Here is a 24,392-nt window from a genome sequence, read left to right on the forward strand (position 1 = left end):
GTCGATAAAATTTACACTAGGGGTACTGTTATGGGTACTCAGACAACGACATATATAACATATAAATACTTCAATACATAGAAAACACCCATGACTCAGGAACAAGCATTTGTGCTCATCACACAAATAAATGCCCTTACCGAAATCCGAACTCGGAACCATCGGCTTCCCCCTTATCAATATCATGTTTTAGTTAAAAAATATGTCTGAATTATTCCAATTTATTTATACAACAACGTTCAAATTAAAAATAGGAAAACTTTGTGTGCCTCTCATTACTACAATAATACCCAACTAGCTTGACGTGTAACTATTTAATAGTACATTATACAATATACTTATTATACTATAGAGGCCAGGAAACGAAGGGTTGCAAGTAGATATAGACGAATAGGGCCGCGGTCGGTAACCCCGTTTCTCGCCGAGATTTGTTGTTGCTTTTCTCAAACTTGAAATTAAAAAAAAACTGTAGTCAATTTGTTATATTCGTAGGTTAACACAGCCAAACTCCAAATACACCGTGGGCCAATTAAACCCGACAGATTTCAAAGGTGTATTCTTGACCGCATTTAGAGACTAAAATGTCATACAATATTTTCTGAAATCGGTCTTGTTTTAGAGATAATGACAATTTCTGTGAAAAATTGTTTCTTTTATAACTTAGTCAAAAACGCCTTTTTAGCTGTGACGCTGCCACTAACTGACAGATATTAAAGTTTTAAAGTAAACTCGCAATTTTCGTCTGTAAATAAAAAAAAACTTTACTTATTCGTCGTTTTTTTCACCAAGGTGAAAAATAAATAACGTGTCGTGTGCAGAAAACGCAAAAGGAAATTTTTTTCGGCAAAAAAAATTTTTTTTTGTCGAATTTGGCCAAAACTCATATAACATTTTTTGCTCCTTATGACCTCAGGAATGCGTGGTTAAAATCTGTCGGGTTTAATTGGTCCACTGTGTATACTCCAAATTACGAATCTACTACTATTTGATGGTTGAATGCCAAGACGTTGTGTCACAATGTGACGTCTAAAAACAAAAGGAGGTTGCTTTACAGGCCTAGGTGTGTAAGGCTGTATGAAATTAATATCATCTTCACTCGCACCGGATATGTAGTATTTCCGGACCTAATTTGAAGTAAGTCATGTCCAGTGATTGGAACTATGGGAGTAAAACTTTAACAAAACTTATCAAGCGGGCGTAAAAAGAGTGCTTATAGCCTTAAAAATATTCGACTATCTATGAATGTAAATATTTTTATGGCTGTAAGTACTATACTATTCCTATCCCTATGGACATGAATATTTTTAGAGCTGTATGCACTATTTTATGTCCGCTTAACAAGTTTTGTTAATGTTTTACTCCCATAGTTCCGATCACTGGTCATGTCAACATTTCATTGCAAGTTTGAGAAAAAATATTATAACTAAATGTCTATATCTATGGCTTAATTCAGTACAGTCAAAAACGAACACTTGATCCTTACCTTATTCAACTCAGTAGCCAGATGTATAGGCGCCTGGCACTTCACGTTCCTAATGCCAGTATCCACGTGCCTGTACACAAAGACGTGATTAGGGTAAGAGTACGCAGTGGAGTTGGGAAGGGTTAGGTTACAGTGGGACCTGAAAATTTGCTTTCAAGATACCGATCTAATGTAACGTGTTTAAAACAAGTAAGTAAAGTAATTTCCATGTGTACATTTACCTTTATATTACTTCATATACATGAAAACCAAAAAAACTGGCAAAGTGCGAGTCAGACTCGCTCACTGAGGGTTCCATACTCTTTAGTATTTGTTGTTATAGTGGCAACAGAAATAGATTAGATTAGATTAGATTAGATGATTAGATGATTTATTTCATGAAAGATAATTACATAATAAATTTGCATTGATGTCAAAAATATAAGAATTTCTATCATGATCGTCAAAATAAAATAAAAATGAAAATAATAACAGTACTAATGAAATCAAATTATAGCTCCAATAAGGATTGTCAATACAATTAGAATAACAGTAAGTAGGTAAATACTTACAAAATCCAAAAACATCATATGTGAAAATTTCAACTATCTGACTGTCACGGTTCATGAGATACAGCCTGGTGACAGACGGACAGAGAGACAGATAGACAGACAGATAGACAGACGGACGGACAGCGGAATCTTAGTAATAGGGACCCGTTCCGGGGTAAACCCTTTGGGTACGGAACCCTAAAAAAGAGCCCAAATGTAATACAACGGATGAACCGAGTATGACAAAACACGTATTTATAACCAGCGCTAGAAAACCTGAGTGCGTAGTAAAGATGCCAATCATTCACGCTTTATAGCGAAGCGTAGTTATGTCTCTATCACTCTTACATATTAGTGCGACAGAGACAGGTACGTTTCGTGCGCTGAGCGTTAACGATCGGCATCTTGTCTTCGCTTTGATAAGGATAATGACAAAAATAACAAAGATAATGATGATGACAATAATGATGTTGCCGATAACGATGACGGTTATGCTGATAATGATTTAGACAGAATAATGATTGTAATGCTAATAATGTTGAACTGACTGCTGCAGCAAGAAGTCAATTGCGTCCAGTGCCTCATTCTCCACGGCCACGTGCAGCGGCGTGTTTCCATTATTGTCTTGTGCGTTTAGATCTGCAATAAAATATACATTTCACGTCTTTATAAGTAATATAAGCTAAGCTGTGCTTGTCGACAATGTATATAAATATTTGTCTGGTGTATAAATAAGTGTAAGATGACGTCATAACTCCTCTCCATTTTTTTTGGTTCTATCACTCATAGATTCAAATCGCCTAAAGATGAATCGTACCGACTTCCATACTTTGTAGGTACATCATTTGCAGCGTTTTTTGGTGTACCGCTAGCACTATATAATAAATCGTAAAGCTATTTCAGCAGGCCCCGGCAGACTGAGTTAAACTGAACTGAATTAGCATTTAGAAACCTTAAACGAACGAAAACACTTATTCGATACGTCTCAGACGGTGATGTACTGCATTAATGATTGTTAGTATTTCGAACGATAATTTAAATATGGGGTTCCCTCTGGTCGCATATTTTTTCATATTTTAAATTGTCATAACACTTTATGCATAAAATTGTAAGTCATAAAAATTCTTCGTCTGAATTATTCCTGAGCATAACTGGGTTTTTCTCTTAAATGAGTTATGCCATAATTTTTATAGTTATAAATTTAATTCACAAAATATGCACAAAAAATATATGACAACTGCCATGTGTGTCATCAAATATTATGGCTAAAAATGTATGACACAATATAGTATGGCTTTCATTTGTATGCGCAATGATGATTATGACACACATTTTTTTTTATTTTTTTTTATGCAACCCAATTTGGACCCCTTGAATATATTTGATGCAAGCGAATATTTACGTACATTTTAGCGAGAACTTACTTCCGACTCGAGTAACGTATTGGTATTTCTAGTACCCACTCGACGACTTCTTTAGACTTGAGACAAAAACATAGTATTGACCCGGCAACGTATTGAAATTAGGATTTCGGTATACTATTTATAGTATGGAGTCATAAAGGGTCAATGAAGAAGTATTTCGACTGTAATTTCATGATATTTTGTGGTTGTCTTATAAAGCCTACAAACAAACAGAAATAGTTTACAATTCCTGTACTTATTTGAGTATTATTATGTTAGTATTCGTCTTCCTCTGATACTGTTTTGATAATAAACAAAATTGGTCTAATGGGCGCTCGATAATCGCCTTTTAGTTCGTGTAGCTACCGTTGGCTCTTGTTGCGTATGCAGCTGTAATGTTCAGCCAAGGTATGGTTGGACCGGACCGATACAGTGTTATGCGTACGATGCTTGATTTATATAAATAATCCTTATTAATTTAGTCATTATCTTTTTCCTATTTAACCATTTGTTAACTCGATGTTATTTTATGCCTTTCTACTTCTTGTTTGTTACCGTCCGTGATTCTTCACACTTGATGGTCTCATCGGAAGATCAGCGCTGGCCATTTCCTGGCACTTTATATTTTCTATGTTTTTCTTATATTATTTGTCTTGTTTGTAAAGAAAATAACTCTATTATATTCTATCAGAGCGTCACAATTTGTCAAAAATGCGTCCAAGGCGTTTAAAACTCCCGTAACATTGTCCACCTGTGCCACTTACCTCCGCCATAGTTGGTGATGATGTGCAGGATGTTGGTGGTGTTCCTGGCGGCAGCCTGGTGCGCGACAGTGCGCCCCCTGACGTCCCGGACGGCCAAACGTGAAGGCTCGCTTAGATATAATCGCATGAAGTCTTCCGCGTTACCGCTTTCTGCTGCCTGTGGGACAAAATTAACGTTAAGTTAATTGAAATTTTAGTCAAAAATGTCACCTGCGTGTTGTGCAACTATTATGTCCATAGTCTACACCTCGGAATTTTGCGGAAGATAGTTAAAAACTATGAAAACTAAAACTGTTTTAATATTCCTAAAACTAAAGCTTAAATACTACTTGCCTATATAAAATTCATAGTTGGCTAACTATTTTACAATAGATACAGTTATACATAAATACACCAAATCATTCCCGTACCGCACTCAAAACTCAGGGTATAAATTTATGTATTTTTTAGTAAAAGTATAAAAAAAATTATACTACGTCGGCGGCAAACAAGCATACGGCCCGCCTGATGGTAAGCAGTATCCGTAGCCTATGTACGCCTGCAACTCCAGAGGAGTTACATGCGCGTTGCCGACCCTAACCCCCTCCCACCCTCGGTGAGCTCTGGCAACCTTACTCACCGGCAGGAACACAACACTATGAGTAGGGTCTAGTGTTATTTGGCTGCGATTTTCTGTTAGGTGGAGGTACTTCCCCAGTTGGGCTCTGCTCTAGATCTGGAATGACATCCGCTGTGCTGTGCCCTACCACACAAAGCGAGATGACATTCACAATGCCCATACCTCTCTTCACAGTGCCCATTCCTCTCTTCAGTATCAAATTATTTTGATTTCAAAATGAAACTATTATTATTTATTTACTTGTTAACCTATTCTGTCTCACTGCTGGGAAAAGACCTCCCTCTCTTTCTTCCACGCGTCTCGGTCTATGGCAATATTAGGCCAATCTATCCAAAAGACGTCAAGATGGTGCCGCCATCTCCTTCGAGGTCTGCCGTGACGCCGCACTATGTTTGGTGTCTACTCGGTAGTATGCTTGGCCTTACGTCGTTTAGCATACGGCACATGTGGCCGGGCCAGTCCTATACCCCACATACTCGACGAGTGGCATGTTGACTAGGCAGAGACGTAGTGTGATCGCGCTCGTCATGCCCACCGCTCCCTATTTTATCGGTTTTTTGATGTGAGTCAACGGACCGGCAATATGAAGTATGGAGCAGCGTGTGGCCGGAGCTGGCAACGTCGCGGCAGCTCGAGGAGCATAGTGTGGCTGTAAGGGCTATGCCAGCTACTCTGGTTTTGGAGCGCAACTAACGGTGTAATAAGTCTAAAAAAAGAACTACGTAAAAGATAGACTACAAAGTTGCAACATAATCCTCTTCCCAAAGAACCAACTTTGACGTGAATACAACTTAAAGTAAGTTTTCCTTTGAACGTAAGATGCCTTTAACTCTAGACGGGGAAATGAGATTTCCTGCACCTCCCATCCTATTAGAATACAAGACGGGTTATTTACTAAAGCACCCTGTTTACTAAGAAATGCAGTCGGAAATGTATCGGATATCTGTACAGGTTTATCTTATTTACATACTAGCATTTGCTTGCGACTTCGCCCGCGTAAAAAATTGGAATGTTTAATTTTGTAATAGACTCAAATTAAATAGATAGTAAATGTTTTTTCCATATTTTGTAGACCCATTGTGGTTCAAAAGTTAGAGGGGGGAGGGGAACAAATCTTTTTTTTTCATTTGGAGCGATTATAATATTAACTTTATAAACAATAGTTAATTAGACCATTATTCGTTTTGAAAGACCTATCCAAAGATACCTCACACTATTGGGTGAAAACAAGAAAAAATCAAAAAATAATTTTTATTTTGTTTTTTTTTTTTAGGGTTCCGTACCCAAAGGGTCAAACGGGACCCTATTACTGTCCGTCCGTCCGTCCGTCTGTCACCAGGCTGTATCTCCTGAACCATGGTAGCTAGACAGTTGAAAATTTCACAGATGATGTATTTCTGTTGCCGCTATAACAACAAATACTAAAAACAGAATAAAATAAATATTTAAGGGCTCCCATACAACAAACATAATTTTTTTGCCGTTTTTGTAAATAATGGTACGGAACCCTTCGTGTGCGAGTCCGACTCGCACTTGCCCGGTTTTTATTACCGTTCTGTCGCATGCATGCCAAATGGCAGCTTTCTAGGACTAACGATCACGGAGCAAAGCATCGAACAGACGGACAGACTGACGTGGCGAAACTATAAGTGTTTCTAGGTGACTACGAAACCCTAAAAAGTATTAAAATTCTGCTCTAAGTTTTACATTTTAATATTCTCTTTGACCTTTCAACAATCCATACGAGTATATAGACTTCTTTTTTCTAACGGAAAGCAGCGTTTCGCGTCATACTTTTATCGAAATTATGAGTGATCATTTCATAGCAAGTACATCACGACTAACTAAACTAAAATATAATATTACAAAATTAAAACTAAAATTAAACCTAGAAATAAAATAAAATCATCCATATATAGTGAAGTATAATTGTGCCTTCATAAGAGAACATTTCGTTTGGGCACAAAGGTAAATATTTTAGTGGAATATATTTTTGTAGTAGACTTCAAAAAGGAGGTCCTCAATTAGTCGGGATATTTGTTATTTCTGCTTTTTTATTTAGGCAGGTGTTTATCGGATTTGTTTACTGTAAAACACAGTTGGCCCATTGTTACTGGTTTCAAGACAGGATTTGATGATGGAATCCTACTAACTTGTACCGAGTGTTTCCTGTAACACGAGCAAATAATTAAACCATATATTGTACTCCTAAAACGATATAACTTTTGAATAACAACTTTTCAAAATTATGAAATTATTAGATTTTAACTTTTTCATACAAATTTAATATTATTTTCAATGTACGCTGATATCAGTGTATTTGACGTTGCTTGTCACGCTTTAAACATAACTAAATTCGCAATACGTAATAAAAATCAAAACGTAAGTTATTTTTCAAAGTTGTTGAACAAATGTTGGTCAGTTTGAGGAGTACAGCTTACAGTTTAATTTATTGCTCCTGTTACAGGAAACATCCGGTATAAAATGCAAATCTGTCCCAATAGTAGCATCTTATTAATAGAATGTGGAGAAATTTATGTCGATCAAAGGAATATGTACATGTTATTAACTAACACAAACGAGAAGACCTTCTTCGAGACCACGTGGACAACGCCGTCCTCGAAACGTCGGAGGTAAATTTAAAACTTAATACGCGATTAAGTCCGGTTTGTGTTAGTTAATAATGTGTAAAAATCGTGAAAGTTTAAATCAGTGATATGTACATGTTCCTTGAAATTCGCTACAAGTCTTATACTTGGCTAACAAATGTTGTACTTGGCATATACTTGGCTAACAAATGTTGTACTTGGCATATATTTGGCTAATAAATGTTGTACTTGGCATGTACCGATGGATAAGTCATACAAAGTGTGATGCTATATGTAGGTATCTTGATAACTACAATAATGCGGGTAGGCTAAGCGATTGATGAATAAAGTAGTCTAGGCTCGGTAATGGTCGTTTCTATATTTCCTGACATGGCGCAGTCGGTAGGATCACGACGACGTACGACCACAAAAAAATTTGTAACTTCTTATGCGGTACAAATTCACGAAAAAAAGGCAAATTTTTGTAATTGTATTAAAAAAAATACTCATACGGTTTAAGCACTGTGGAATCGGGGTCGTGGTCGTAATGGGTAGATGATGCTACCTGGCACGACCACGCTTTATTTTATGACATAAGTGGTTAAATTAACAGTCAAAATACGACAAAATAAATGTACCTCCATTGTACTTGTATTAAAAAAATACTCATAAGGTTCCTATGTACCTATATAATAGGTATACCCATGTCAAACTTTTACGTTTTCTACTAGTATAGATCACTGAGCCGCGAATGGACAAACATACATGCCCAACTAAAACTCATATATATATGGAAATCAAGGCAATTCTTCAAATAATGTTATATGCACGTCGGATTAACGTTCGTCACGTCACGTTCGGACGTTAATTATTTATTTTAAGATTATTATAATGTAATGTTTACCCAGGTATTGGCTGTTGTATTTATAAATGTTGTTATGTATTTTTCATGTCACTATATGATGTTACTATAATGTTGTATTGACTTGTAAAAGAGCCCTTGAGGCCTACTTGCAGAATACATTTTTGTATTTTGAATTTGGATATGGTTTATATTTATATATTTTAAGGTAGATGTGCATGTGCAAATTTCATACTACTTTTTAACATATTTTCTTCTATCATATCCACATTCTGCACTTAAATCCTTGATATCGTGTGTGGGTAATGTTTACCTTACTCTCTTCGTAAAAGCAAAAAAAATCTCTGTTTGTTAAGGTGATAGAGAATGGTACAAGTAGATACGGTCAAAGAATTTTATTTCAGTACCATTTCGTTCAGACATGTCTATAAATATCGATACACTCACATTGCCAAAAACATGTATATACGACCTTATTGCCCTGTGTTAATGGCCATATACGTATTAAGGTAGTGTATACATATTTTATGGCACTAGGTCCGTATCAATATTTTTAGAAGTGACTGTACCTTGTCTCAGTGACAATAATATGAACTATCCAACGACATTCATATTGATTGTCAAGGTAAGAAATGATATTCTTTGACTGTACTTTTGCCGCGTAGCCTGATAATGATAATTTTCATGCTGACTGAGCTAGCTATTATAACAAAATCGCCTGGAACGTTACATATTTCACATGCAAATGTTACGAGGCTCCAGCCCAACCCTCCGCGGGTAACTTATAAATGCGCAATAAACATGACTTATTTATTTGAAGAGGCCATTTTTTTGGCAATCTGTGTTGGCAACGGGGTATTTTGGCAACATACGTGGTGACCGCGCGCGTTCTGCTGTCGTCTTTTTGTTTAGTACTGGATATTTTAGGGATACAGACAACTTTTAGGGTGAGGTTCTGTCCCTTCATTTGTTCGGTCAACACCGTCCATGTTGGGTCGATTCGAACTTTAAGATACGATCAAATATTAGGTGTACACACGATATGGATCGGATATATGTCAGTGTCTAATCTGACGTTTATTCAGTTAGAATCGGGCCGTATGTTTAGCAGGGTAACTGCAGTCAGTACCTACTTAGGCACTTTTGTCTCAGATGATGCTTGGCACTGTTGTTCCTTGGGTCAAACAAAGCTGATCTACATAGTCTGGTATGAGATTGTGCCCCCAAAAAAAAGGGGAGGAAAAATGTCGGCTCCCTAGGTCCAATATGTGAAATAATTCTGCCTGCTCTTAGCAACTAGGGCCATGTTATACGAGTATATCACTACCGTATGATTTAGGGACGAGGAATTCGTTTTTGAAATAACAGTTACCTTTTCGTGAAAAACTCTGTATGTTTACATCTCTAAAGCAAAAGATTTCGAAGCGTAACGAGTGGATCAAAGTATCAAATCTAGAGTGTTGGCCCTCCCATCGCTCAAGATTCTAAATTTCGACCCACCAGCTACGCATTTGAAATGGGATGGAAACGCCACTGTAAAGTATAAACTTCATATTTTAGTACAGTCAAGTGTAAAAATATGGGTGTACACATCTTACTCAAAAATATGTCCCATAGCATCTTATTCCAGTGTAATAGAACGTAGTACCATATTTATGAGACTATTCTTTCGATACATATTTTTGCACTTGACTGTACACAGACCAACGAACTAGAAAAAAGACTGACCAGAGCCGGAAAATGACCCCACGGGAATTGTGCCGCGAGTAACTCAACTGTACTGCGCGCCTGTTGGCGTCGAATAGTGTAAGGAGGGTAAGGAGTAAGCCGCAAGTAACTCAACTGTACTGTGCGCATGTTGGCGTCAAATAGTGTAAGGAGTGTGCCGCGAGTGATTCAACTGTACTGCGCGCATGTTCGCGTCGAATAGTGTATGGACTGTGCCGCGAGCCGCCATCGACTCAACTGTACTGCACGCATGTTGGCGACAAATAGTGTAAGAAGTGTACCGCGAGCGACTCAACTGTACTGCGCGTATGATGGCGTCAAATAATGTGAGGGTGAGCAAGAGGTTTCACATATATACATTTATTATTGGCTATAGCCAATCTAAAACTTTTATTGACCAATCATTTTTTAATAGCGGGAAATGACGTATTGGGAAATATTCACAGCTCCGCGAGGGTTACATTTATGGAAACGAGATGACTTTATTTGTCAGTGCAAGTGTTAGTCATGTGAACGGTTTATCAGACTCAAAATTGTTGAGCTTTGTCTATATTATTTCCCAGTCTAGCGGACATATTATGATGATACCTTTTGCACATTTCAATGAGTTTTTCGGAACTTATATGTACGAAATTTATATCATTTGATATTTACCAGTCGCTTTTCGGTGAAGGAAAACATCGTGAGGAAACCGGACTAATCCCAACAAGGCCTGTTTACCCTCTGGGTTGGAAGGGCAGATGGCAGTCGCTTTCGTAAAAATTAGTGCCTACGCCAAATCTTGGGATTAGTTGTCAAGCGGACCCCAGGCTCTCATGAGCCGTGGCAAAATGCCGGGACAACGCGAGGAAGAAGACCTTTTGCACATTTCAACTTTAAAACAAAGAACGTCAAAGAAGAAATAATCTTCTGTTCCTTTCGGCTCCTAATTATTTTGTGTTAACACACTACTTATGCCAGTTTTGGAGCCATAATAACATTACGGTTGTTTTCCTAAATTGTGTAAGACTTAAAGAAGACAGAAAGTCACAAGTCCATTCTGTTTTCAGACAATAAAGCTGCTTATTCCTGCAGCAGTATGCTTATAAACAGCGTAAAAGTCGTTGATTTGCCTCATTTCGAGTCTCAAATACAAAGTTTTGTTTGACTTTTAATAAGGCAAATGTAAACTGTGTTAAAATTCATAATTAAACAACGTTATTTTTACTATCAAAAGGGGCAAGTGCGTGCCGTTATTATCGTCATATCTAAGGGAATTTGAGCTGTAATAATAGACACTTTAAAGCTATTTTCGCGATATAACTCCTCAAATACGGTCAAAAAAGGTCAGACAGTAAGTGGACTATGTAGCTGTTAAGCTGTTTTTGTTATTAGCGGTATTTTAACGAGAAAATGGAAGGTTTCTTCAATTTGTTGTAATTGGTCTGAGGACAAAATTGCGTAATTCTGTTGACATTTGGCGATATCTATCAAATTTCAACGAATGTTCTCGAACACGTGTTCCATGCGGGTAATTTAGGCGTTGGATGTAAATGCTTTTGATTTACTTGTGTTTTAAGTTGGGGCTAAAATGTGAAACCGCTCTTCAAAACAGGTTTCTGGGGTAATATTAGACAGATTAGGAACCAATATAGATTCTAAAATATAGATAGCAACAATTTTTGATTAGATCAAGAATTATTTGCTGTCATTTTTGCTTCATAATATAAATAAGTAAATATTCTTTATTGTGCACCATACAGTTAGAAATAGACAGGAAATGAAAAAAACACTTAAAAGTTAGGTAACAACAGGCGGTCTTATCGCTAAGAAGCGATCTCTTCCAGACAATCTTTGGGTAGCAGGAAACTATGAACTTGCAACATTGAACGGGTAGTGCCGTTATACATATAATTCAACAAAATGAAGACGCAAACAATATAATACATACCTACATACTAATGAAATAAATACATATATACATACATGCATTATATATTATACAATCATAAATAAAGGCAAGTTAATTCAGCGACAGGTAATGAGTCTTCAAAAGATTTTTGAAAACGGGAAGGGATTTAGCACGTCTAATGTCTAATGGCAAAGCATTCCACAACCGAACAGCACGAAAACAAAAAGAGATGCTATAAAATTTTGATGATGAAGGTGGTGGAGCAAGGAGATGCTTCTCCGCACAGCGGACTGAGGAAAGGTAGTTGAAACTCTTTTTTAATAAGTTAAATTAGATATGTAGATATCAATTTTTTTCCATCAAGCGAAATTCATTCAGTCATATTAAAGGCCTCGAAATACCTATACCATATAATGAATAAGGGATTAATAGAATCAGGCGTTACTTTGCGGAAATCCATGCTAATTAAAGCAAGAAATATTACTTTGCTAATCCGCGAGAAAATAACGTGTTAGTCAAACAGTGCTAACCCGTTATACTTACTTGCGTATTTTTACATGCAATTAATATTCCCACCCTCCCACCGCAAAAATAAATACGCAAATAAATATAACAACCCACCACCAAAAGTACAAAACTCGACACGTGTTTCGCCTCTCTACGAGGCATCCTCAGGAGATGCTGGAGATGTTGACGGTTGATGTGGACGGTTCGGTGAGTCAGTTCTCCAGCATCTCCGGTGGGAGGGTGGGAATATTAATTGCATGTAAAAATACGCAAGTAAGTATAACGGGTTAGCACTGTTTGACTAACACGTTATTTTCTCGCGGATTAGCAAAGTAATATTTCTTGCTTTAATGAATAAGGGGCCTTTAATTTATATACATACCAAATTTCAGGACTGTTCCCGAAATCTCTGGAAAACAGTCCTGAAATTTGGTAGGTTGGTCTTATTCCGATTATGCTATTCAGAAAATTCGCGTTTTATCGAGACAACGGTAAACGTTTTCTTGGAATACTAAGAAGGAAAAGTTATCAATAAAAAGCTTATGATGTCAGGGGCATGTAACTCAGGATTATCAGAAAAATACTGACACTGGAAGTATGGAAGTACCTTTTTAATAGACAGCCAGAAATATGGCCTATTCGACTTGACTGTGACCAAAGAGGATTTGAAATAGAGATGTATTGTCAAAGAAAATTTGTAGCCACGTAAATTTACTGCCATCTTTCGACACCATCGCTTCATAATAATATATACTAGGTTTATAGGTTTCGCTTTTAAAAAAATTATTAAAAATTATGAAAAAAAGGAAAACGTCTAAAGGGACCCGCTGATTACCAGTCCGCCGGACGGTATCGGCCCGTCAGTTGTTCGGAACTGCCATTTTTTTGTTCTCACTGAGAGGCCGATATCGTCCGGCGGACTGTTAATCAGTGGACCCCTTAAACCTAGTTTTCCATTGTTGTTAACGTAGGGTCAGCATCAATAGTAGCCGATGAAACAACGCGCCAAAAGTATCTGATATTCCGGATAACTTTTCCAAATATTGAAAAATCTCTAAAATTTACGTTCAAAATATATCTTTTAACGTCTTAATTGTTCTTTTTTTTTTATTCAACGTCGGTGGCAAACAAGCATACGGCCCGCCTGATGGTAAGCAGTCTCCGTAGCCTATGTACGCTTGCAACTCCAGAGGAGTTACATGCGCGTTGCCGACCCTAAACCCGCCCCCCCCCCTCGGTGAGCTCTGGCAACCTTACTTACCGGCAGGAACACAACACTATGAGTAGGGTCTAGTGTTATTTGGCTGCTGTTTTCTGTAAGGTGGAGGTACTTCCCCAGTTGGGCTCTGCTCTAGATCTGGAATGACATCCACTGGCTGTGCCCTACCACACAAAGCGAGATGAAATTCACAATGCCCATACCTCTCTTTTGGACGTAACCACCACATTTTGTTAAGCTATTACAGAATGGTAGAAATTTTTGAAACCTTGTTTGATCCGCTACTTTTGATGCTGACTGTACTAAAAACCATGGAGAATGGATTTTTTTGAAGGATACAGAAGTAGAAAAACATTTTCTCTTTTTGTATGGACGAGTAGATAGATACATAGAATACTCTTTATTGGAACACCTCAGTACAATATACGAGTGCGTGGTAGCCCGCCTAGGTAAGCAGTCCAGTAGCCTATGGACGCCTGCAATACCAGAGATATTACATGCGCGTTGCCGACCTTTTAAGATCCTGTACACACCTTTTTTGAAAAACCTGATTCTGTAGCCCCTCGGGAAAACCTCGGAACTAAGCTCATTTCACAGCCGGAGTGTCCGCGGGAGGATATATTCCTCGCAGTACGCGACCATTTAGGTTCTAGGGTGTGAGGATGAACACCCTGCCGACGGCGAGCGGTGCGGTAAACAATTCCTCAGAGCACAGCCCATTGTACAAGCGGTAGAACACACAGAAGGAGGCAGTCTCTTCTTAGACTTATAGGTCAATTCAATAAATCAATACCGCTTGTGAGTTGAACAGAAATAGATATGTTTCAGAGTTATTGAGACAAAAAGTAAAACCCGCGCGATGTTCTTTGCTTGCGTCGCGCAGCAGACATGGGGACAAATTTTGTCCCCATTATTCATTTCATGACGTTGTTTTCAAACCTTTTTCATGACGCAACCACGTTGACATGAGAATTATCCTCAGACCCCCATTATGTGACCCACTGCCCTCAGCCGATTTTTGTTTACTTGTAACCTGATATTTTGTTTTTAATTGGAGCTTAGCGAACACAGGTTGTTCTGAAATAGAATATTGTAGGCTATATAAGAAATAACAAACGAAATTGACGACCGGTTTGGCCTAGTGGGTAGTGAGCCTGCCTACGAAGCTGATGGTCCCGGGTTCAAATCCTGGTAAGGGCATTTGTTCGTGTGATGAGCATGGATATTTGTTCCTGAGTCATGGGTGTTTTCTATGTATTTAAGTATTTATAAATATTTATATATTATATATATCGTTGTCTAAGTACCCTCAACACAAGCCTTATTGAGCTTACTGTGGGACTTAGTCAATTTGTGTAATAATGTCCTATAATATATAATATGTCCTATAATATATATACAAACAAATACTCCAGTCATTTCATTGACAAATGTTTTTCCGTATAATTTGTATGATAATATTTTTTAGGTCGTTTAATTAGTATCTATATGTATATAAAGTAGGTACTACTTAATGCTATTTATTTCTTTCAAATTATTGCATTTATCATTTCAAATTATTGCATTTATCATTCAAAATGAAATTGTAACATTAGTTAAACATTTACATGCACACACGCAGACACATACGCGCGCGCAAACACACACACACACACACACACACACACACACACACACACACACACACACACACACACACACACACACACACACACACACACACACACACACACACACACACAATCACTATCACGCACACACAGACGCACACACAGACGCACCCAACTACAGGTTCCTATTTAGCCGTAAGGCTATTATTATTACTACAACTGCTCTGTCGTCGTAATGAGTAATAAGTACTTCTAGTTTTTAAGTTATAGATAATTAATTAGAGAGTTACAATTGTTACAAACAACCACTGTCTATTATGGAGGAGCGGGACTTCCTGACACAGGTATTTCTTACCTACTAGGAAGACCCAACCTTGTTTGTCATATGTGTACCCAACATTTATGAAATAAAATCATTTTCATTTTCATTTTCATCATACGTTTCATACTTTTGTAGAATTATCTTTAATTTCGCTTTTTACTGATTTTATATAAAATAATAATAATTTTCAATAACTCAGTCTCATCGTCCAACTAAACTTCAATCCATAGACCGTTATACTGTTCACTTTTACTACAACAGTCCCAATGCCTGCTGCGACCGGTTCATGGGTGTCTATTATTGCGCCTGTGAACGGGTTGCAGCAGGCTTTCTACATGACATTACAGCTCTCCAAGGGGCCTCTACGTGTTGGATCTATATCCCCTCGCAAGCCTATCAAAAGACCGAGATTTGTAAGCCCGTGAAATGCAAGGGGATACAATTAATTGTTCGAAATACATGGCCAAATAAGCAATAAAACGTCATTTCTTCGGTTTGAAGAACGTCCAAAGCGCTTATTATATCGACCCTTCGAGCAACACCGGCTTCCGACACGTCGGAAGGGAGGAGCCCAAGCGATATCTTACCGTACAAATAGTTCTGCCATTTTTTGCGAGGAAACGTGAACACAGTCGCTCTTCTCACTCACTACATACAAAATCCAATCAGTACCCCTAGTGTAAATAAAATCGATTTTGAAACGTGACGTACGCGTTTGCGTTTAGTCTCATTTTGTATTGGATTTAGAAAGAGCGCGCCAAGCGGGACGTTTTGGAAACTCAAAATCCTATACAAAATGAGACTTAACGCAAACGCGTTCGTCACGTTATGATGTCGATAAAATTTACACTAGGGGTACTGTAATGACGACACAAATATCAAATAGTGGAGTATTTAATTTTCTGTTGGTTCGATTCCCGGGCGAGGCAACCGAATAAAAAAATCAGGCCAAGTGCGAGCCGGACTCGCGCACCGAGGGCTCCGTACAAACCTATAGGTATATAATATTATATGATGTAACAAAAAAATTACGGTTTTCGCAATTTTTCCTTTATCCGTGCTATTAGACGTTGCTTCGTACCAAATTTCAAGATTCTGAGTTCACGGGAAGTACCCTGTAGGTTTTGATTCCCTTGCGAGTGTCGAAAATCTTCGAAAATTTGCGGCATAAACGGCTGTATCTTTTGATTGCGTTGGCTTAAAAGTTTGATTTTTTTCACAGCTTTAAGGAACAGTACCTAGACCTGAGTATTTGATATAAATTCCAGCTTGATACCTCCACACGTTCCTGAGAAAAAGCGTCTTGACAGACAGACAGACGCACGAACGGACAACAAACTCATCCTATAAGGGTTCCGTTTTTTCCTTTCGAAGTACAGAACCGTAAAATTCCTTTTTTTTTCTTTTTAGGGTTCCGTACCCAAAACGGGACCCTATTACTAAGACTCCGCTGTCCGTCCGTCCGTCCGTCTGTCACCAGACTGTATCTCATGAACCGTGATAGCTAGATAGTTTAAATTTTCACAAATAATGTATTTCTGTTGCCACTATAACAACAAATACTAATAAGTACGGTACCCTCTGTGGGCGAGTCCGACTCGCACTTGTCCGGTTTAAAAAAAAAGAATGTTTCCTTTAAGTAAAATGAGCTAACTTAAGATTTAAGGCACTTTTCCTCCACGTCCCATTTTTTTCCACTCTGTACGTTTTTGACAAGTTTCGTTGAGAAGGTTTACGATCTTAGCCGTAATGTATGTACGGTCGAGTTCACACACGTATTTACATTATTTACAAGCCACCGGTCCATAAATATATTGCTATATTGTCAATGCCCGAAGCGTGCAGGTAATTTGCTTGCTAGTTTTGTAAATATGTTCTCTCCAATGTGCTCGGAAATGTTCACCTTATTGTAGCAAAAATAGTACCAGAAGTTCTTCGTTATGGTCAAACTCTAATTTAAAAAATCCACCAATTATGGTCGTGTTTTTATTATTTTATTATTTAAACTTTATTGCACATAAAAAAGAGTACAACAGGCGGACTTAATGCCTATAGGCATTCTCTACCAGTCAACCATAAGGCAAAACAGAAAAACTTCAAGTTGGGTGCAGTGAGAATTAAACAAAAAAAAACCGTTACTTTTGAGCGAAATATAATTTCTAAATAAATACTATAGTATGTTTCATTATACCTTATGAGTATGAGTACACTAATATATACATATATATGGATAAACAAGGATAGATACATATACACACAATTGCCCCAATGTGGATTGGGGACTTCACATACACCTTTGAATTTCATTACTTTGAAAGTCATTAATTATTGAAAAAAAGTTAAAGAACGAAGTTTTAAGAAAATATACGTATATTTTCTTATTTCCTTAGGTACCTTACGTGTGCACAGAAAATCAAAAATATTTTCTAGTATCAAAACTATAATTCGTACTACACAAAGTGTGACCAGCCCAAGACATTTTGAATTTCCCGCCAAAATATTGTGTAATATTTCAGTAGCCAGACTCTATCGTATCTCATTTTTCAAATCAGGCCGACTGTTCTGTTTGTACTGTTTTTCTCGCCCTGTAGTGGCAGCATGGTTCCATTTTTAACGCTTGTCACTATGCCCGTCACTTTCGCACTTACATACTTGTTAGAACGTGATAGAGATGGTGACAAATGATAAAGAGCCGACCATATTAGCCCTACAGAGCAAAATAAACTATATTTATCTTACCCTTCATGACCAGTAACTCTCCATTCAAAATACAACAACCTTATGTAACAACCTTCTTTTACAATAGGGACCGTGCGCGTTGGAGGGTCTGCCATCTTGTGGTCTGAATCGGAACCATAAACAGGCACATTTACACGTCAAGTGTTTGCTTATGCATAGTAGGTTCTGCCATCTTGTGGGCTACATCGGAACAATAAACATCACATTTACGCTTCGCGCCAAAAATCTGACAGCTCCTGTGCTGCCTCCTACAGTTCATGCACGCTCCCTATATGGCCTCCATCAAATCTATGATGATTTTGCCAATGTCAAGTGTCGTTTTTCAGTGGTAACTTTTAAGTGTGCTCGTAGAGCATAACGTTGTTCGGTAGTTGGTTTTAGTAAAGAGATAGCTGGACTTTACTAAAAGCCACGATGGATTGCCGGGTGTTGATTAAAATATGGTTAAACGCGTTTCAAGATTGGTTGAGGAGTGTCTTTTCAAAAGGGCTTATTTTCACTTTCAACTTTATTTACTACTTTATTATAATATACATAAGCTTGGTCTATAACACTTGGTAAACTTGTATGTTAACATACCGTTTAGTTAAGTCCGTTTATTTTATGTATGTTTTAGTGAGAGCGTTTAAGGAAGTAAGTGTTCATCTCTATATTGTTTGTACCTAACAATGTAACCTATTATCCTGTCGCATACTTCTGTTGTTTCTCCAATAAAAAGAAAAAAAAAGAAAAAAAAAAAAAACTTTTTTTAACTATGAATGTAGTTTTGCTAAAAGTAGAGAAATACATATATACTTTGAGTTTCAAGTTCTAATAAGTCTTCTTGTCCTCAAAAAAAACTAATTCAAAAATCAAAGTCCGGATCAAAAGGCCTTATTTCTCTCTTATAATATGAGAAACAAATATTTTTATCTACGTTGAATCAGAACTTTTTGTAGGACTCTAAAATTTGAAGCTGGCTATAAAAAAAAAAACCAGATAAAGAAAAAAACAAATGCATTGGATACCTTTTGTCAATGTCGTTGGAATAATTTCCCGATAGTAAATAATTAATTTTATTATGGCACCTAAGGTTTATTTCTCACAAGGCCGCAACAAAACGGCTTAATTCCAAAAGTTCGCATCAAAAGGACTTAACTCTGAAAAAGATATGTTAATTAACATAATTAAGTAGGTAGATTAAGCAATGTATGTAGTGGCAATAACATTTATAGCAACTTAATTTAATGTAATATCGAGAAAAAAGCAATTATTTCGAAATGGAAACCGTGGATTTATGTTTTTCCCAATTTCCCAAAAAAAGTTCAAAGTGGAAATAAGCCTTTTTGAAAAGACACTCCTCAGTTCACTTCATATTTTGCTATCAATAATACACGTTAAACAACTTTAATGAGCAAAACACATAAAATATTCTCGAGACGTCTACGCCATCTTGAATTGCAACAACAACTCCATTTAGATACCTACTCATGAAAACTACAAAATTTAAAATCAAAATAAGTTATTTCCAAATAATGCTTTTCTTTTCAATATGTCTACATTTCAATGTCACTTGAAATCCAGCACATCAAAGTGCCGAAATACCTAACGCTTTGAACTGGCAGGCTATTTGAAATGAAGCATTTATATACTTTTCAATCCACTTCGATTTACAAATAGTTTTTTTTTTATTTGATGTAAAAATGAAACTTAATATACATACACCGTGGGCTGATAAAACCCGACGGATTTTAAAGATGTATTCTTGACCGCATTTAGAGACTAAAATGTCATAGAAAGTTTTCTGAAATCGGTCTTGTTTTAGAGATAATGACAATTTTTGTAAAAAAATGTTTCTGTAATAACTTAGTGAAATACTCCTTTTTGGCTGCGACGCTGTTACTATGTGACTTGGTTTAGACATTCCTATTGGCAGACATAAAAGTTTTATAAGAAACTAGCAATTTTTAGTGTAAATAAAAAAAACTTTACTTATTCGTTGTGACTAATAATTTTTTTTGTCGTCAAGATGTAAGAAGAAATAACGTGTCGTATGAAGAAAAAGCAAAAAAAAATATTCCTCAGGAATGCCTAATATGGTCGCCCGTAGGTTCAGCAGGTGTACAGCGTAAGTTAAAATAACACTTTTTCGAGCGTATTGTACTTCGCTGTACGCCTGCAGCCTGTGGACGAGATACACGCAGCGTTCTATGAATGCCATGCGTGTACAGTACAATGACGCGTTCAGGGTACTGTTGCGGCTGCCGCGATACTGCAGTGCGTCGGGCATGTTCGCCGACGCGCATGTGGACGGTTTCCACGCGACGATGCGCAAGCGCTGCGCCGCGACGCTCCGAAGGGTGCGCGACAGCCGCCACAGTCTCCTGGCCGTCGTGGCAGGGAGATGGGACAGTGCATTAATTAGGCACTGGACCTCCCAACATCTTAGTTTAGGTACTAACATAGTAATTTAAGTATATTTGAACTAACAAAATATGGATTGTGTCGTCCGAAATAAATGATTTTTATTTTATTTATTTTATTTAATGCGTAGTTAAAATCTGTCGGGTTTTACCAGCCCACGGTGTATACAATAAAACGAAATTGCTTACCATCAGGCGATTCGTCATATTAATGTTATTGCTTCGTTTCGTTTCAAGTAACAGCATTCAGGTAGGTATTTACTGATAGAAGGATACAAAAACGCTTTGTATGGCATTTAGCAAGAACAACTGGGATGGCAAAAAAATTTGGTCCGATCGCAAACGCTTAAAACCCGTTAAATTACCATCATTTTCTCAACGCCAAGATAGTTTAGGCCTATCATTATTATATGTACAAGATATTGAGAAATCCAATGGACTATTAGAAACAATTCATTTAGGAGCTCCGTATTGATATCCACGCACTTCAATTAAACCCCCCCCCCCCCCCCCCTTTCTTAAAACTATTATCGGTAAAACCTCCCCATTGCCCCGTCTGGACCAAGCCAACTAAACCGTTTAGACTGTGAGGCCTCTTGGCGTTATTAAATCACACTGTCTCAACAATTGAATCTCTGTATATCATTTTAACTCTGTGTAGATAACATGTACTCATTCGAGTATGAAACATCGGATCCGATACGAGATACCCATGGATGTAATCCAAATTCACCCTTTAATTAAATGAGAAAGCTATTCTGTCTGTGTTGTGTAATATATTCTGAGCAACGAGCTAAAATAATTACACAAGTCTGAATAGAAGACCTCACGGGAATTGTGCCGTGAGCGATTCAACTGAGGGGCATGGCACACTGCGTCCGATACGCACGTCGCTCCGCTTGAGCGAGACAACGCTATGCGCGTATTGTAGCGACCTCCCGTTCGCACGAGAGCGCACACGTTGAAAATGTCAAATATTGTAACGCCGCGCGAGAAGTTTGACATAAGTATGGAGTTTTATTTTGGCCAATTAAAACTTTTAATGACCAATCACAACTTTATATTCAAATTTGCGGGCGGGATATGTGGAGAACGGATAACTTTTGGTGATATGTGTCAGATGAGTGGCAGTCCCAGGCCCTTTGGGTATGTCCTTAAACTACGTCCAAAAGAGAGGTATGGGCACTGTGAATGTCATCTCGCTTTGTGTGGTAGGGCACAGCACAGCGGATGTCATTCCAGATCCAGAGCAGAGCCCATCTGGGGAAGTACCTCCACTTTACAGAAAACCGCAGCCAAATAACAATAGACTCTACTCATAGTGCTGCTTTTCTGCCGGTGATTAAGGGTGCCAGAGCTCAACGAGGGTGCGGAGTGACAGGCAACTCTTTTGGTAGCTATTCGACGCAACGTTAGCGCTACTGCGCAGCGACGCCATTTTCCAAAGTAGTGTGGGGTGGTGACCAACAACTGACTCGCTTCCAGATCACTTACTAGATGAAACAATAAAACTCGCGGCCGCCACGCCGGTTTATTTACGTCACGTTTACGACACAAAATACACCGATTATACACTGAAAAAAAATTTGGCATATTTTTCACCACACCAGCTTACAAAGGCTCTTCAAAAACCGTTATAATTAAACCAGTTTTAATGAGAACAGTTCTTGTAAAATTAACCGGTTTGTAACAATAAAGTTCTTAAAACGTTCGCATTTACCGGTATTAGCGTTCGTTGGTATTTACCGGTATTTTAAAAACTGGTTCCTAGGTTTATGTTAATGTTATTAATTTCAATTAATAATTAGCTCTTCCCATTTTTTTTAAATAATAATTGCCCTCAACTAGCTTGGAACTATTGTACTTTAAATATAAAAACTATAACATAACCTCATTAAGTGTTAAGAGGGAAGTACCTGTAGCACGTGATTCTCCATACAAAACAGAAAATGTTATTCCACTTCTAAATTATTTTTCATTCTCCATGTTTTTTTTGTATTTTATTGACACAATAAAAAACTTTATTCAAAATTTCCAATTAAAAAAAACAACCTATAAACCTAGGAGTGATTGTTAAGATTTAGTTAGTACGAGTAGAAACTGTTTTCTCTTGAAATGGACTTTCATAGAAAAAGTACCGTTATTTCGTTAGGATCGCAAAGCTATTCTCCCTCTTAAAATATGATATAAATGGTGGTCTTATATAGTCTTCTTACCTACCACGGTATAATAATTTTAAAATTGATATTACATGTCGAATTTTGAAACAAATTTTGGAGCACAGCCTATATTTTAGGGATAAAACAACGAGCCAAAAGTATAAGCAAAAGATTTCCATGTATTAAAGTATTTGTATATTATATCGTTATCTAAGTCCCACAACACAAGCCTTCTTGAGCTTACTGTGGGGCTTCGTCAATTTGTGTACCTAAGTGTCCTATAATATTTATTTATTATTTAGACTACATGACTAACAAAATCCCGTGGAATTAATTGTGACTTGAAATAATTATTCGCTCATCGCTAAAACAAATATTATATAAAAACAAAAACCCGACTGCACACTAAAAAAGAGGAAATCAAGCCCCACAAGAATATTGTTGTTGATGGTAAGTATCGCAGGCGGGGACCAACAGTACTTATAGTCATTTTGGTTGTTGGTCCCCGCCTGCGATGCTTACCATCAACAACAATATTCTTGTGGGGCTTGTTTTCCTCTTTTTAGTGTGCAGTCGGGTTTTTTGTTTTTTTATAATATTTTTTTATTTTTAACTTTTTAGTTACCCCCCCCCCCCCCATTTATTAAATCGTAATAAATGTTTTTTCAACACCCACGATATTTAATCAGAAGAAAACAACCAATACCGTGGAGTGCACGAGAATAAAATAAAAAGTACGACTTCTAAATTTATACAAGGTGGACTCAAATAAAATATATTCAGATTCAGATTTTTTTAGATTTTTTACTAGTTTTGAGTCGTTACTCCTACATTTGCACTATAGATAGAATTATAAGACGCGGGTGCGTCCGCCCGCACTAGTTAGCGTCGCTCATATTATTATATAATCCGCTCACCCGCTCCGTGCAACCGCGCCAGCTAGCGGGCGCCCTTAAACATTTATCTTAGGCCATCATTATGACTAAATGATCGAAACCTAACGAAAACACGCTGTATAAATTGAACCGTCATCACACTTCTCAGTAGACAGACTCGTTAAGATATTCGCGTCCGATTTTTGTATATTTTAATTAGTAAATGTTTTCACATTTTCACTAGAGATCAATTGGAGATAATAATTCAATCTGATGTTCTATACATAATTCTCCTTGAATACGAAATGGAAGGTCTTCAAATAATAGGGGGAGTCTGGGAATAATGACCAGTGTGGATCGTACACGCATATATATATGAAGATAAGATTCCCCGATGTCCGGATTGTCAAAAACGTGTTTATATGTATTGTATTATTGTTATACAAGGTGCCCGTGAGCATTGCGAGAGATTTTAACGATGCATTCCTGATGGCGACAGAAGCAAAAAATGTTATATGACTTTTTGTGAAATTCGACAAAAAAAAAATTTTTTGTTTTTTTTCCTCTTTTTGAACACTCCTGTGCATAAAACGTAATTTTTATTGATAAACACATAACCTAAAATTAACTAAAAAGTTTTTTTTTATATTTGGGGGTAGTCCCTCGAATACATTTTTTTTAAATTTTCGAT

The 24,392-nt window shown here is 37.3% G+C and overlaps 1 protein-coding gene across 1 annotated transcript in view; it reads right to left on the bottom strand.

Annotated features, from left to right (window-relative positions):
* Window positions 1–24,392, bottom strand: part of LOC133529347 (transient receptor potential cation channel subfamily A member 1) — a 121,784-nt gene that overhangs the window by 42,179 nt on the left and 55,213 nt on the right. The window contains exons 4-6 of the mRNA XM_061867046.1: window positions 4,181–4,361; window positions 2,562–2,652; window positions 1,484–1,553 (exon numbers count right to left, since the gene is read on the bottom strand). Of these exons, the coding sequence (XP_061723030.1) occupies window positions 1,484–1,553; window positions 2,562–2,652; window positions 4,181–4,361 (342 nt within the window). The remainder of the gene's footprint in view (window positions 1–1,483; window positions 1,554–2,561; window positions 2,653–4,180; window positions 4,362–24,392) is intronic.

Source organism: Cydia pomonella, chromosome 1 (genome assembly GCF_033807575.1).
Source record: "Cydia pomonella isolate Wapato2018A chromosome 1, ilCydPomo1, whole genome shotgun sequence".
Classification (NCBI taxonomy): domain Eukaryota; kingdom Metazoa; phylum Arthropoda; class Insecta; order Lepidoptera; family Tortricidae; genus Cydia; species Cydia pomonella.